This window comes from Sceloporus occidentalis, unplaced genomic scaffold (assembly GCF_023333645.1).
Source record: "Sceloporus occidentalis isolate IW3139 unplaced genomic scaffold, rSceOcc1.0.p SCAF_4, whole genome shotgun sequence".
Taxonomy (NCBI): domain Eukaryota; kingdom Metazoa; phylum Chordata; class Lepidosauria; order Squamata; family Phrynosomatidae; genus Sceloporus; species Sceloporus occidentalis.
Window position 1 is genome coordinate 147,021,010 of NW_028316984.1, and position 14,053 is coordinate 147,035,062.

Genomic DNA, 14,053 nt, shown 5'->3' on the forward strand with positions numbered 1-14,053 from the left:
GGTGAAGAGAAGACTGAGGGGTGACATGACCATACTCTTTAAGTACCTCAAGGGTTGCCAGAAAGGAGGGTGCAGGCCTGCTTTCTGCTGCCTCAGGGGTAGAACTATGTCTAAGGGTTTTAAGTTACATGAGGGTAGATTTCAACTGAACATTAGAAGGAACTTCTTGACAGTGAGGATGGTTTGGCAATGGAACAAGAGCCTAGAGAAGCGGTGGGGTTGCCTTCTCTCGATGTCTTCAAAAAGAGGCTGGACAGCTACCTGCTAGGGATGCTTTAGCTGGAGATCCTGCACTGAACAAGAGTTGGACTTGGTGGCCCATAGGGTCCCTTCCAACTCCATGATTCTATTCAAACTCATGGCTGGAAATGACATCACAGGTGCTATCTAAATTGCCTGCTCAGATCCTTCTGAACCAGAAGAAAACGGATAATTCTGAATGGCTCCTTAACTGCTGAGTAAGCAATGAGAGGAGGAAGGAAGTACAAATTGAATTTTCTTCCAAAACTCTTTCAAGAACCTCACTGACAGGCCTGACTCAAGCCTGCTTGATGTCTGAGGAGAAAGTCAGAATTAAGGATGTAAAATGCTACCAGTTTCATTTTTTTTTTTTTTGGTGTGCTTCCCAGAATGCCAGCTCAATTCTGTTATAAGGCTATTCTTCCTCTTTGTTCTTCCTGCCAAGAAATTAATGTGTACTTTGGTTCTAATTTTTTCCTAAGGTGCCTTTTCCCCCTAACATATACAATTTTTGTATTTGTTCTTTTTCAAATATACAGGTTGAGTTGTGAGCAAAAATTGTCCATCATGGGAAGTACAGTATACAAACTTTTGTGACATGTACAGATGCTTTTATCCATATATTCCTTGGAAGAAAATATAGTAGGCTTATAAAACATGGAGATTTGCAAGACAAGATCGGTTTTGTCTCTGGAAGTGCAAAATTAATATTTTTGTATGGATATACAAACCTAATCAATTTCTTTTTCATCTCTAGAAATAATCTCTCTTTCATTCTGCATACAGAAGCTGGCTGGACTGACAACTGAATCTTGTTTCAAAACAGCACAGTTTTTCCACTGCATTTGACAGCATCTAGCCTACATGAGTACAGTTATCTGTATTAGAAACCAATGAGATTTACAGAGAGCTGAAAATTGGCTAATATTCCAAGCCAATGAACAATGCTGTATAATTCAACAACATACTCCTACCATGCCCCAAACTGATTTCATAAAAGGCCACTGTAAACATTTTAAATCAGTTCTTACAGAAACAAAGCAAGTGCTCAAAGTTCTAGCAGATATAAGCTTTCCTAGGACTCCAAGGCTGATAAAAGGCAGCAGTGAAAAGTAGCATGTCCCATAAAATATACCTTTTGCTCATCAAATTTATAGGGGCCATTAAAGTACTCTAGTAAATCACCATTCCAACAGAAAACTCTTCACAACTGGTGGTGGGTTCCAAGAAAACATCTGTGTGTCAAGGAGAAATCATATGCCATTTCACATATCGTAGCTTCTTTTTCACTACTTCTTTTTTCACTATTTCAAGCACTGAATTTACTCATCCAGAATCAAACAAAACCCAAGACATACATTACTGAGGTTCTGATCAAACATATCAGGGAGTTCATTATCAGGAATATAGTTTAGTTTCTTCCAGCTTCCCCCAACCTGGGGAAACAATGACCACACTAGTTGAAGAAGATGGCAGTTGCAATCCAATGTATCTAGAGAGCACCAGGCTGGAGAAAAAATTACTTTCTAATGTGCAACTATTTCATAACTTTCTCATATCCTCTTTCCTTGAAACTTTAAATTCTGTATATTTATCTCTCAGTCATAGTACATAGTAAACTATGCAAAAATACTAGCTAAGCTTCTAAGGCAAGATGTATGCTATTGAAAACACTTACCCTCATCTCTTTGAATTCATTCTTCTGATCAATTTCTTGAGCTTTTGGGGCCAAGTGCTCCTGACAGAATTTGGTCATGGTTCGCCTAAGCTGTTAGAAACAAAATAGAAATAAGAATCATAAATATAACTCCTAATTTCCTTCCTTTGTATGTTATCAAAAAGCTTCCTTAAATAAATCTTCTCTGAAGTCCATGAAATCTCTGTTTACTGTCCATAAAGTCACTTGGTGCCAATTATGGGAACTGTGGACAATTATTAAATAACTGACAAATACTTTATGCCTAGTACAACAAAAAGTGTATATCTACTGATACAGTGGACCCTTGTTATACACTGGGGTTTGGTTCCAAGATCCCCCATGTATAACAAAATCCGTGTATGCTCAAGTCCCATTAAATATAATGACATAGCAAAATGGTGTCCCTTATAAAAAATGGAAAATCAAGGTTTAATATTTGAAATGTATACTTTTTTTGAACATTTTCAAACTGTGTATGCTTGAATCCGTGTATAAAAAATCTGTGTATAAGAAGGGCCGACTGTATTTTAAAATGGTTTTAACATGTTTTCAACTATTTATCTCCTATCTAGTAGAATGAAATATAATTATTACTTTACTGGCTGTAATTGCTCATTTATTTTAGACCAATATTATTTTACACATGAGTAAACCAAAAACTTAAATGGAAAAAACCCACAATAATTCCTAACTACCTTTGGGCCTATCAGCACGACATGTCAACTGTGAATGTGATGACACATAACAAATCAAACAATTCAAATAAATCAAGTAAAAGTCATTCAAAAACATTTCCCAGCATAGATGCAAACACTTGGGGAAAAACCTGGGGAAAACTGGGGGGAAACTTCCATTCCCCCTTTTAAAAAGCCCTTTTCCCACAAAAAACTTCACTGGGGTGGGTGGGTTATAGAACATTTTCTTTTACAATGATAAATAAGATGCTTAACACAAGGTTTTCATGCATTTAGTCCTCCAATAGTATTTCTAAATATTTGGTAACAGTAAGAGTATAAAAAAGTATCTTGGTTTCCTTTTCTCCATTCTTTTTATGGGAATAGGTGCTTCTTGGTTGCTTGACACTATAGGACTAGAGGAAAGAAATTAATTTTCTTCGAATTTGTAATGCTAATAGTGTAGTGGCTTGAACACTGGATTATGACTCTGAAGCCCAAGGTGAATGCCTCCTCAGCCATGGAAGCCCACTGGGTGACCTTGAGAAAGTCACATTCTCTCACCCTCAGAGAAAGGCAAAGACAACCCCCCCTTGAACAAATCTTGCCAAGAAAACACTGTGATAGTATTGCCATAAGTCAGAAATGATTTGAAGGCACACAACAAGAATGCTGATAGTTTCTTCTGTTTTATTGGTTTTGCATGCTCCTCATGAATTGTCAAAACCAAGGAGGGTTCTTACAGTTCAGGTGTTTCTTATAGAACCTTGTAGTTCCATTTGTAAATAAATAAATAAGGCTAATAAGTAGATTCCATTACTTGTGGACTGTACTTTTAGTATTTCAAACATGGTAATTTTACACCAAACCAAATTAGACATAATATAATCCCTGAAAACAATTAAGTGTGCATCTACACTGTAGAAATAATCCATTCGATACCACTTCAAAATCCATTTGATATCACATCTACACTGTAGAAACAATCCATTTGATACTATTTTCATGGACCCATCCTACAGAATTCTGGTATCTGTAGTTTTGTGAAACACTAGCACATGTTGGCAGCAAAGACCTTGTCAAACTGCAAATTCCAGGTTGCCATAGGACAGAAAAATAAAAATCCAAAAATTCCCACCCACCCAAAAAACTTTTTACCATTGCTTTAACATTTCTGGAAATTTTCCATTTTCCTCTTTCATACCAGGCAAAAGTTAGGAGGCCACTTCAGAGCACAGAGACTCAAGACAATTGAACAGCTGCAGTCTGGATCGCAAACAGATGAGATTGTATTTTGGAGGAGTCACCTGTGGAGGTGAATTCCTATGTGCTCTAAAAATGAGGTTTCCATTCCAAAAAGCTGCAGTGGGCTTCTGCTTGCCAGTTTTCCTTGCTTAATGAGATATACGTTATTTGCATATTCGAAGTCAAGGTTCACAATTTTAACTACATGTTTTTTGTACCATATCAACTTCTTAGAATGTTTCTCGAACATAGATCCCATTTTAATCCAGGAATGGACAATTTCCAAGGGTTAAGGGGCAACACTAATCTCCCCTGGGGCCTTGTAGGGCTAGCACTTGTCTCAAACCCACCATTTTCAGTCACTGAGCCTTCAGGGGTTTGTTTATTTATTTTTGCCTCAAATTGGTCTACTGCACCCACCAAAGACTCCTGTTAGGTGACAGGACATTTCAGGTCATTTTTAGGGGCTCTTGAAGCTGTTTTAGGAATGGGAGGCCTTTAAAAAGAAATGGGAAGATTTCTGGAGTATGGAAAAAATGGTCATATGCATATAGTCAATAGTAAAGAATGTTCATTTTAAATGTGATGCTGGAGTAGAATTCTACATGGACCAGGGAAAAAAAAGACCAATAGAAGCCAAAATGAATAAAGAAAGGCTAGAAGGAGACTAAGAATGTGGAGGGCAGCTATGAAAGAATTAGAAAAAAATCATAAAGTGTAAAGATATACAACTGAGTACAAAAGTTAGCATTGTACAAGCCACTGTATTCCCTATTACCATGTATGGATGTGAGAGCTGGACAGTTAAGAAAATGGATAGGAAGAAAATCAATTAATTTGAGATGTGCTAGAGAAGAGTGCTAAAGATACCACTGACAGCCAAAAAGACAAACAAATGGGCCCTAGAACAGATCAAGCTGGAAATCTCCTTGGATGCCAAGATGATTAAACTGAGGCTGTCATACTTTGGTCACATCATGAGAAGGAAGGACTCACTGGAAAAGACAATAATGCTGAGAATGGTGGAGGAAAGTAGGAAGAGAGGAAGGCCATATGCCAGATGGATGAACTTTATTAAGCAGGTCACAGGTATGAATTTGCAAGAACTAAGAGCAATGGAGGATAGAGTCTGGGAGATGTCTCATTCACAGGGTTGCCATGGGTTGAGATTGACTTGAGGGCAGTTAAGAAAAACAACAATATCAAACCTTAGACATATCAAGAAACAAGATGGCTCACTGTAAAAGACAATATGCTTCATAAAGTTGAATGCATTAGGAAAAGAGGAAGACCACATTACAGGTGAACTGATTTAATCAAGGAACCCTCAGTTCTGAGTTTGCACTGCCTCAGCTGTGATACTGATGACCATGGCTCTTCACTATAGGTCAAAGCCAATTTGACGGCAAATAACAACAAAGAATGTTGTCATCTGATGAAATGGTTGAAGAAAAATAGGATGCTTAATAAGCTATGAAAGGTGCTGGTACATTGGCCATTTGTTCAGTTAGACCAGCTTTCCACCAAGCTCAAATCTTTCTATCTGAACTTGAAGTAGCTGCTCAGGACCAGGGACATAGCCAGAATTTTAGGAAGGGGGGGGGGGGGTCCAGACTAAGTGCCACCATTATAATGGGGCTTGGGTGCAGCGGCGCAGCAGCACACACCATTCATTTTTCTAATGGAAGGGGGGGTCCGGACCCCAAGGAACCCCCCCCCCCCGGCTACGTCCCTGTCAGGACTCCATCAGAGATAATCACAACACTGACATTTAAAATCTGGCACCTGAAAAATATAAAACTGTCTCCTGTCAGATAAGGAAACAAGGCACTCCCACCTGCTAGGAAGACAGACAGAGGTTTCCCCTCCTTGAGCCTCCTTCACTTTTGCTCCCTGAATATGCTCCAGAGGTTTAGAGAGCCCTCTAAAAAACCTGAATGGCATACAAGGCTGTAGTGGGGCAGAGAGAAAAGAGAAGAACCATTGTTTCAAAAAATAAATGTCATGTGAGGATGTCAGATGGCAGTCCAACATTTCTACTGCTGAGCAATCGACCCAGGACATAAGTGAGAAACCCACTGATCTTATACAAATCAGTGGAATTACTTCTCCAGAAAATCCCATACTCTCTTTTCATGTCTGGTCTTGAAAAACAGCCCTCTTCATCCCACCAAGTCTATTATTGTTTTATTGCTATATCAGGAGTGGATAGCTGACAGGTATTGGGGGGAGTTACATTAACCCTTTGGAGGGCTTTAGAGGACTGTACTCCCTTTGGTTTTTTTATTCTTTTATTTTACTCCCCACACCCGGAGGGGGGACAATCTGGCCAAGATGAAGAGGCTGAGCTGTTTCAGGCCTAGGAGAGACCTTAATTAAGAAATAAACAGGAAGTTGCTTTCCAGTTCAGTTTCTAGTTAAATAGGAACTGAACTATTTACCTGCACCTAAAATAACCCTGAAACTTCCACAGCATAGAAAAAAAGGCCACTCCACTCCACGTTTAGTAAACAATATTGATCCCTCTCCAAATATAGGGCATTTCCCCCAACCCTTAACCTTAACCTTTACTGATTTTGATTTACAGTATTGTCTGTATTTAGTTGAACTTAAAACATATCTACCTAATTGTAAACAGCTGTGTGACTGCTTGCGCTAAAGACAGATCACAAATAGTTTTATTAAAAAAGAACATGTTTACTTAGAACACTTATCAATTTCAGTAGAACTTGACTTTCCAAGTTAGAACGCACAGTACAATGGGGCCTTGGTATCCACTGGAGTTTGATTCCAGGAACCCCCATGGATACTACAATGGTGTAGTAAAAATGGTGCCCCTTACATAAAATAGTGGTTTGCTCTTTGAAATGTATGTATTTTTTAATATGTTCAAGCCATGGATGGTTGAATCTGTAGATAAAGAATCCGTGGATATGGATGACTGACTTTATTGCCTCCAAAATATAAACAGAGTGATGCCACCCTAGAATCTAATTGAAATTGAGATTTTCTCCTTCGACTTCCTTTTAAATCCTTCAATAGAATTGCAACCACCAAAAATATCAACTGAGATTTTACCATATTTTCCTTCCAAAATTAGCTGCCTACTCTTTCAAGGAACAAACGAATGCCATGAAAACTGATCTTTTCCTTTCCTTAAAGGCATCTGATTCATGCTAAAGTGCTTCTAGAAGGAGAAAAGGCAGTGGAAATATCTTCCCTTTATGTTCAGAAAATGGTCACTTCTTGCAAGGCTGGTCAGCTCTAAATCATCTAATTTCCAGAGTGAAAAACGAGTTCAGCATGCTATTTTACTGAGAGTACTATCTTGCAAGAATAGGAAGAATTACTTGAGCCGCTTTGGATTGTAATAGCTTAATAAATCAGAGTAGAGCAAGTGAATGAATGAATGGAAGATTTCTAACATTTCCAAACATTTGGAGCTGAACATCATGTGATTCTGAATTATCTGTACTTTGTACCAAAAAGACATGCTATGCGTAAAATACAGCCCTTTATACTGTCATAAAATGGTGAAAGGTCTGGAAACCATGCCCTATGAGGAATGACAGGGAGCTGAGGATGTTTAGCCTGAAGAAGAGAAGGTTAAGAGGTGATATGATAGCCCTGTTTAAATATTTGAAGGGATGTCATATTGAGGAGAGAGCAAGCTTGTTTTCTGCTGCTTCAGAGACTAGGACCCGGAGCAATGAATGCAAGCTCCAGGAAAAGAGATTCCACTTCAATATTAGGAGGAACTTCCTGACAGTAAGGGCTGTTCGACAGTGGAACAAACTCCCTCGAAGTGTAGTGGAGTCTCCTTCCTTAGAGGTCTTCAAACAGAGGCTGGATGGCCATCTGTCAGGGATGCTTTGATTGTGATGTCCTGAATGGCAGGGGGTTGGACTGGATGGTCCTTGCGGTCTCTTCCAACTCTACGATTCTATGATTCTATTTAAACAAGAGAATGGCGAAAGGAGCAGAAAAGGGTTTATGTAGACCTGAGATTATTGTTGCTGGGTGCCTTCAAGTTGTTTCCAATTTATGGTGATCCTAAGACAAACCTATCACAGTTTTTTGGGGGGAGCAAGTTTCTTCAGAGAGGGTTTGCCATTGCCATCCTGAATCTTTGACAGTGTGACTTGCCTAGGGTCACCCAGTAGGTTGCATGAGTGAGTGGGGATTTGAACCCTGTTCCCAGAGTCATAGTTGAATGCTTTACGTGGGCTCATAATATCCAGTACCTCCCTGAGCAAGGCCTTACCCCAGCAATGATTCTCAAACATTTTAGACACTGCCCATCAGTGGCCCCTGGGAGGCAGAGCTGTTCGCTGGTGCCATTTGATTACCATTGTACAGCCAAAAAATGGACTGCCTCAGTGGCTGGTGGACTCTCCTTTCTTGGAGGACTTTGATAAGAGGTTGAGGGCCATTGTTCAGCAGTGTATATCCCTTCATGGCAGGGGGTTCGGTTAGATGGCCCTTGTGGTCCCTTTCCAAATATGATTCCAGGGAAGAAGGCTGAATAGGATCTTGACTACATTCTTTCCTGTCTGATGAGTTGCTCGTTGTTAGTTACAAAAGTCATTTCTCAAAGCAGGGCTGGGTGAGAGTGAGATTGAGAGTTAACAAATAAAACACCAAAGAAAAAAGGTTCCCAACCTCCATAACTTATATTTTGTAAAAGGACCTCAACTCATACCCACAAAGCCACACTATGGTTTAGTTTGGCCATTATTGGTTAAAAAGAGGGATAAAAGAATGAAATTCTAGTACTCTGGATGAAGTTGAAATGTTAGCTTGCACTGGGAGTTGCTAAAAAAAATTAGCAAACCATTCTGAATTAGCAGAATGTAAAAGTGCCTGTGTCAAAACACAATAAAATAAACTCTTAAAAGAATTGGCCTCACACAAGCACCACCACATTTATTCCTAAATAAAGGGTGCTCAGTCCATTTCACGTCTATGAAACTATAAGTGGCAATCTTTTAAAAGTAAGTGATAACAGCTGAGGGTCTACCTTCAAGTGCTATTCAGTCTCAGAAGTCTTGTCCTATCACTATATCAAAAATATGGGAGCTGCTGGTGGTTAATTCAATGGCAAAGAGAAAGGAAGAAACTCAAACTGCCCAAAAGCACTGTTGTTGGAAACTGGCAGCAGCATCATGCCAGGGTAAAAACAGTTGGGCAAATGGCAACAGTTTCTCAGAAGTTGTGTGAGATCCCAAGTGCATCCAAACTTCTTATGTGTTTTATATCACACACCTTTCTCCTATGACAGGCTCCCAAGTGGCTTACGCTCCCAACTTCTAAAGTTTAATTATGCAATATCTGAAGCATTTCCTTTTTAATCTGTCAGGAATCTCTCCCAATTTAAGCTACACTCAAACCACTATTGCTCCAGATACATCCTCCTAAGTAGGGTTCAATTGCCAGCTTGGCCATGAAACCCACTGGGTGACCTTGGGCAAGTTACACTCTCTAAGCCAATGAGGTCAGCAATGGCAAATCCCATCTGAACAAACCTTGCCAAGAAAACCCCATGATATTCGCCTTAGGCTGGAAAGAAGTTGAAGGCACACAACAACAACAACAAGGAACAGCTCCAGGTCCCACATGAGAAGAGCCTTGAAAGCCACATGAGCATTCAAAGGGAAGATTTTGAGAATCATAGAATCGTAGAGTAGGAAGAGACCCCAAGGGCCATCTAGTCCAACCCCCTGCCATGCAGGAACTCACAATCGAAGCAACCACGACAAATATCCAGCCTCTGCTCAAAGACCTCCAAAGAAGGAGACTCCACCACTCTCTGAGGAATGAGTTCCACTGTCACACAGCTCTTACGGTTAGGAAGTTCGTCCTAATGTTGAGGTGAAATTTCCTTTCGTATATTTATTGTATGTACAGCGCTGTGTAAATCTACAGTGCTATATAAATAATGTATAATAATAATAATAATAGTAATTTATTTATTTATGGTATTTATACCCCGCCCTTCATAGATTGCATCCATTGTTCTGGGTCCCAAGCTTGCACCATTCTCAATATGACATCCCTTGAAATATTTAAACAGGGCTATCATATCACCTCTTAACCTTCTCTTTTCCAGGCTAAACATCCCCAGCTCCCTGAGTCGTTCCTCATAGGGCAAGGTTTCCAGACCTTTCACCATTTTAGTCGCCCTCCTCTGGACACGCTCCAGTTTCTCAATGTCCTTTTTGAATTGTGGCGCCCAGAACTGGACACAATATTCCAGGTGGGGCCTGACCAGAGCAGAATACAGTGGCACTATTACTTCCCTTGATCTAGACACTATACTTTTATTGATGCAGCCTAAAATCGCATTGGCCTTGTTAGCTGCTGCATCGCACTGTTGACTCACGTTCAACTTGTGGTCTTAGAAGACTCCTAGATCCCTCTCGCATGTACTGTGGTCAAGCCAAGTGTCCCCCATCCCATATTTACACATTTCATTTTTTTCTGCCTAAATGCTGTACCTTTTACATTTCTCCCTGTTGAAATTCATGTTCCTACTTTTGGCCCAGCATGGCTTCCAGGCCCTTCACCATTTCGGCCGCCTTTGCCTTTGCCCCATCGACAGAGGCAGCGAAGAGGGATTTTCCCTGCTAAAGGTTGGGACTGTTACTTTTCTGGACTACAATTCCCAGAATCCCCCAGTCAGCTGAGCAAGTAGTTGGTCATTTTGCACCCCTCTCCACTCAGAGAAGAATTTTAATTTATTTTAAAAGCCATTTTTTGCAATTTGCAGGCAGCATGTCTAGTGTGAAGATGCTCTCTAGAGAGACCTTCCGAGTTTCAGTCACAAATAAATACATAAAAGTAACTTTTACCCAATGGCCTTTTGGCTGAAATTAAAGCATAGACAGCTGGTTGGTCTAAGCTAAAAAAAAAGGAACTCGTCCAAGCGAAACGCCACGCCATCAGGCAGTGCTGCCCAAACTGTGTGGCCCTTTAAGAGATTTTGGACTTCAGCTCCCATAAGCCTCTGCCATGTTGGCCAACAGCACGGGATTCTGGGAATTGAAGTCCAAAACCCTTAAAGGGCACACACCTGAAACCTGAAGCGAAGCCCGGCAAAGCTTGCACTGCGAGAGCAAGCCCTCCTCCGCTCGAGGCATCACCTGCTGCTGCTCCTCGTCCAGCCCGTTCACCGCGTCGTCTAGGGAGACTCCCGCGCAGCCTCGCAGGGGCTGCAGGAGTCCGGCCACGAAGCGACTCCGAGCCCAGCCAGACCCAGCTCTCTTCACCAGCGCCGCGGCCGCCATTTTGTTGTTCCCCTCAGGACGGAGTCAGGCCAGGCCGCCGCTTCCACCAATCAGCGCGGAGGAGGGTGTGCCCGGCTGCCCAATCAGATTCGAGGGAGGGGAGCGAGAGCCAATCAACGCCCAGACACTCTGCCTGAGGCAACCCGAAGAACTTTCCCTCTCTTGGGAACAGAGGATAGATAGAGGAAGGCCCTTTGGCCCTCTGGGATGGCCTCTGCTTTCTCTGTCCCAGCAGCCACACTGCAGAAATAATCCAGTTGGACACCACTTTAACTGCCCTGGTTCAATGCTAGGGAACACTGGGAATTGCAGTTTGTTGTGGCCCCAGAGCTCTCTCTGACAGAGAAGGCTAAATGTCTCACAAAATTACACTTCCCAGAATTCCCTAGCACCGAGCCAGGGCAGTTAAAGCGGTCTCAATGTGGATTATTTCTGCAATGTGTTTTGGACCCTCTTCCAATAGGCAAGGGCAGGGTGACCAGTGCCCTAACCCTAAAAGGAAGATGAGGCAAAATGGAGGGACATTCAAGAAAAATGTAGGACATGACCAAATAAAAGCTAAAAACACTTCTAGTTGTTGCTACTGTGATCTACGTGGCGCTTCAATATAAAATATTAAAATTCAGTAATAAATTGCAATAGTGAAATACAGTAGTAAACTACAATTTAAAAAAAGCTACACACATCTCCGACCTTTCTCCAAGGCTTGAACAGCAAGTTTCGTCTTGCCTCACAGCTGTCTCGCAGTGGATGCGCCATCGGCGTTTGAAACTCAACATGTCCAAGACGGAGCTTCTTGTCTTTCCTCCTAAGCCCACCCTTCAACACTCCTTTTCTGTCTCTGTGGACAACATTTCTATTCAACCAGTCCAGCAAGCCCACAGTCTTGTTTTTATCTTTGATTCTTCTTTGTCATGTATCCCCCAGATCCAGACCACAGCCAAGGCTTGTAGATTCTTTTTATACAATATTGCCAAAATCCGACCATATCTCTCTGCCTCTACTGCCAAGATCCTGGTCCATGCCTTAGTGATCTCACGACTCGATTACTGCAACATCCTCCTGGCTGGGCTTCCTCTCTCTCACCTCCGTCCTTTAATTTCTGTCCAGGATTCAGCTGCACGCATTATCACATCCACCCACCGCTCTGACCATATCTCTCCTGTGTTGGCATCCCTTCACTGGCTCCCACTCCCTTTCCACATTCAGTATAAGCTCCTGCTGTCCACGTTTAAAGCCCTCCATGGGCTGGCCCCTCCCTACTTATCAGACCTTATTTCCCCATACCTTCCCACTAGGGCCCTCTGTTCTGGTAGTCAAGGTCTGCTGTCTCAGCCCAGGATTTCCTCTGCCCCATCTCGGATTCGCCCCTTTTCACTCGCTGCCCCTCACTCCTGGAACCTTCTTCCCCTGCGAGCAAGAGCCATCACTTCCTTAACCAGCTTCAAAACAGAGCTGAAGACCATCCTGTTCAGAGAAGCGTTCCCAGGCATTGCATAATTGTCGCTTGCTATTTGATGTTCTTTTGATGCTTGTTTTATCGAACCATTTCCTGTATTGCTATGTACTTTATATGTATTAGCCTACTAGCCCCACCACCTTTCCCTTCTCCTTTTATGTCATGTCTTTTTAGATTGTAAGCCTGAGAGCAGGGAACCGTCTAATTAAAAAGATTGTATGTACAGCGCTGTGTAAATTTACAGCGCTTTATAAATAAAGGTTAATAACAATAATAATAATACAAACACAAAATACAGAATAAATCAATTATAGTAAAAAATAAAACGCATTAACTGAAAGAGCATTACATTCCTAAAGTTTTAGAAAACCAAACAAAACAAAAGTTTTCAGTTTGGATTTTAAAAGGGCAAGAGAAGACGCAGTCTGCAAGTTTACAGGGAGGCGATCCCAGGAATAGGGGCCGGCAAGAGAAAACATTCATAGAAATGCAAAATCATGCCTCTTAGTAATGCTGAAAATGGAGGAATAAATGGAGGACGTTTTGGAATTCCTGGTGGACAGAAGGTTGAAATGTAGGGCATATCCTGGAAAAGGAGGGTGTCTGGTTACCCGGGGCAAAGGGGGTCAGGCAAGGCTACATTTTTTCAGCCTCTTTGTTCAATTTGTATGTAGACAATATCATAGGAAGACCAGGTTTAAATTTAGAGAAAGGAGTGAAGATAGGAGGAAGAAATGTTAACAATCTTGATATGTGGACGACACCATACTATTGGCAGTAAACATCACAGACTTGGAACAATTACTAAGGAAGGTCAAGGAGGAAAGTGCAAAGGCAGGCTTTCAGCTGAAAGTAAAGAAAACAAAAATAATGGCCTTGGAAGGAATACATCGACAGTGAAGAAATTGAAATAATGAAGAAACCGAAATGCATTTTACGGCATAGATCATTAATAACTATGGATGACTTTTAAGGGCATGGGAGTGCCACTACATCTGATAATTCTGGTGAGAAATCTGTATTTAGGACAAGAGGCCACTGTCAGAACAGAATATGGAGAAACGAGTGGTTTCTAAACCAATACTTGGTGGGATTGTTTTCTTCTACACCATCAGCAACACCACTTTCTGGTAGTCATATACTACTATGACCAGGAGACAGGAATGCTTTTCACAAGATGTCATTTGTAGACCATCTGCCCAGATGCTGCCAAGGGCTAAGACACACAAATATGTACTTTGCATGAATGTCATGACCTTACAATAAGTTTCCAAATCCAATTTAAAATTCTGATGTGACTCATTAAAGCCCAAAGGGCTTGAAGGACTACCTTCACCTAAATAAGGCTGCTGCAGTGTAATTCAGGGGCTTTTCTCAAATGGTTATTAAAATCAAATTGTTTAACATATGCATAGGGCCTTTTCATAGAGGCCCCAAAAGAGAACACCCT

The 14,053-nt window shown here is 41.3% G+C and overlaps 1 protein-coding gene across 3 annotated transcripts in view; it reads right to left on the minus strand.

The window, feature by feature from the left end:
• IVD (isovaleryl-CoA dehydrogenase) overlaps positions 1-11,151 on the minus strand; it is an 84,906-nt gene extending 73,755 nt beyond the window's left edge. For all 3 annotated transcript variants that reach the window (XR_016280974.1, XM_089521952.1, XM_089521950.1), the window contains exons 1-2: positions 11,001-11,151; positions 1,919-2,008 (exon numbers count right to left, since the gene is read on the minus strand). Coding sequence is in view for 2 of the 3 variants with exons in the window: in XM_089521952.1 (XP_089378078.1) it covers positions 1,919-2,008; positions 11,001-11,144 (234 nt within the window). In the remaining variant the exon portion in view is untranslated. The remainder of the gene's footprint in view (positions 1-1,918; positions 2,009-11,000) is intronic.
• Between the last annotated feature and the right edge of the window lie 2,902 nt (positions 11,152-14,053).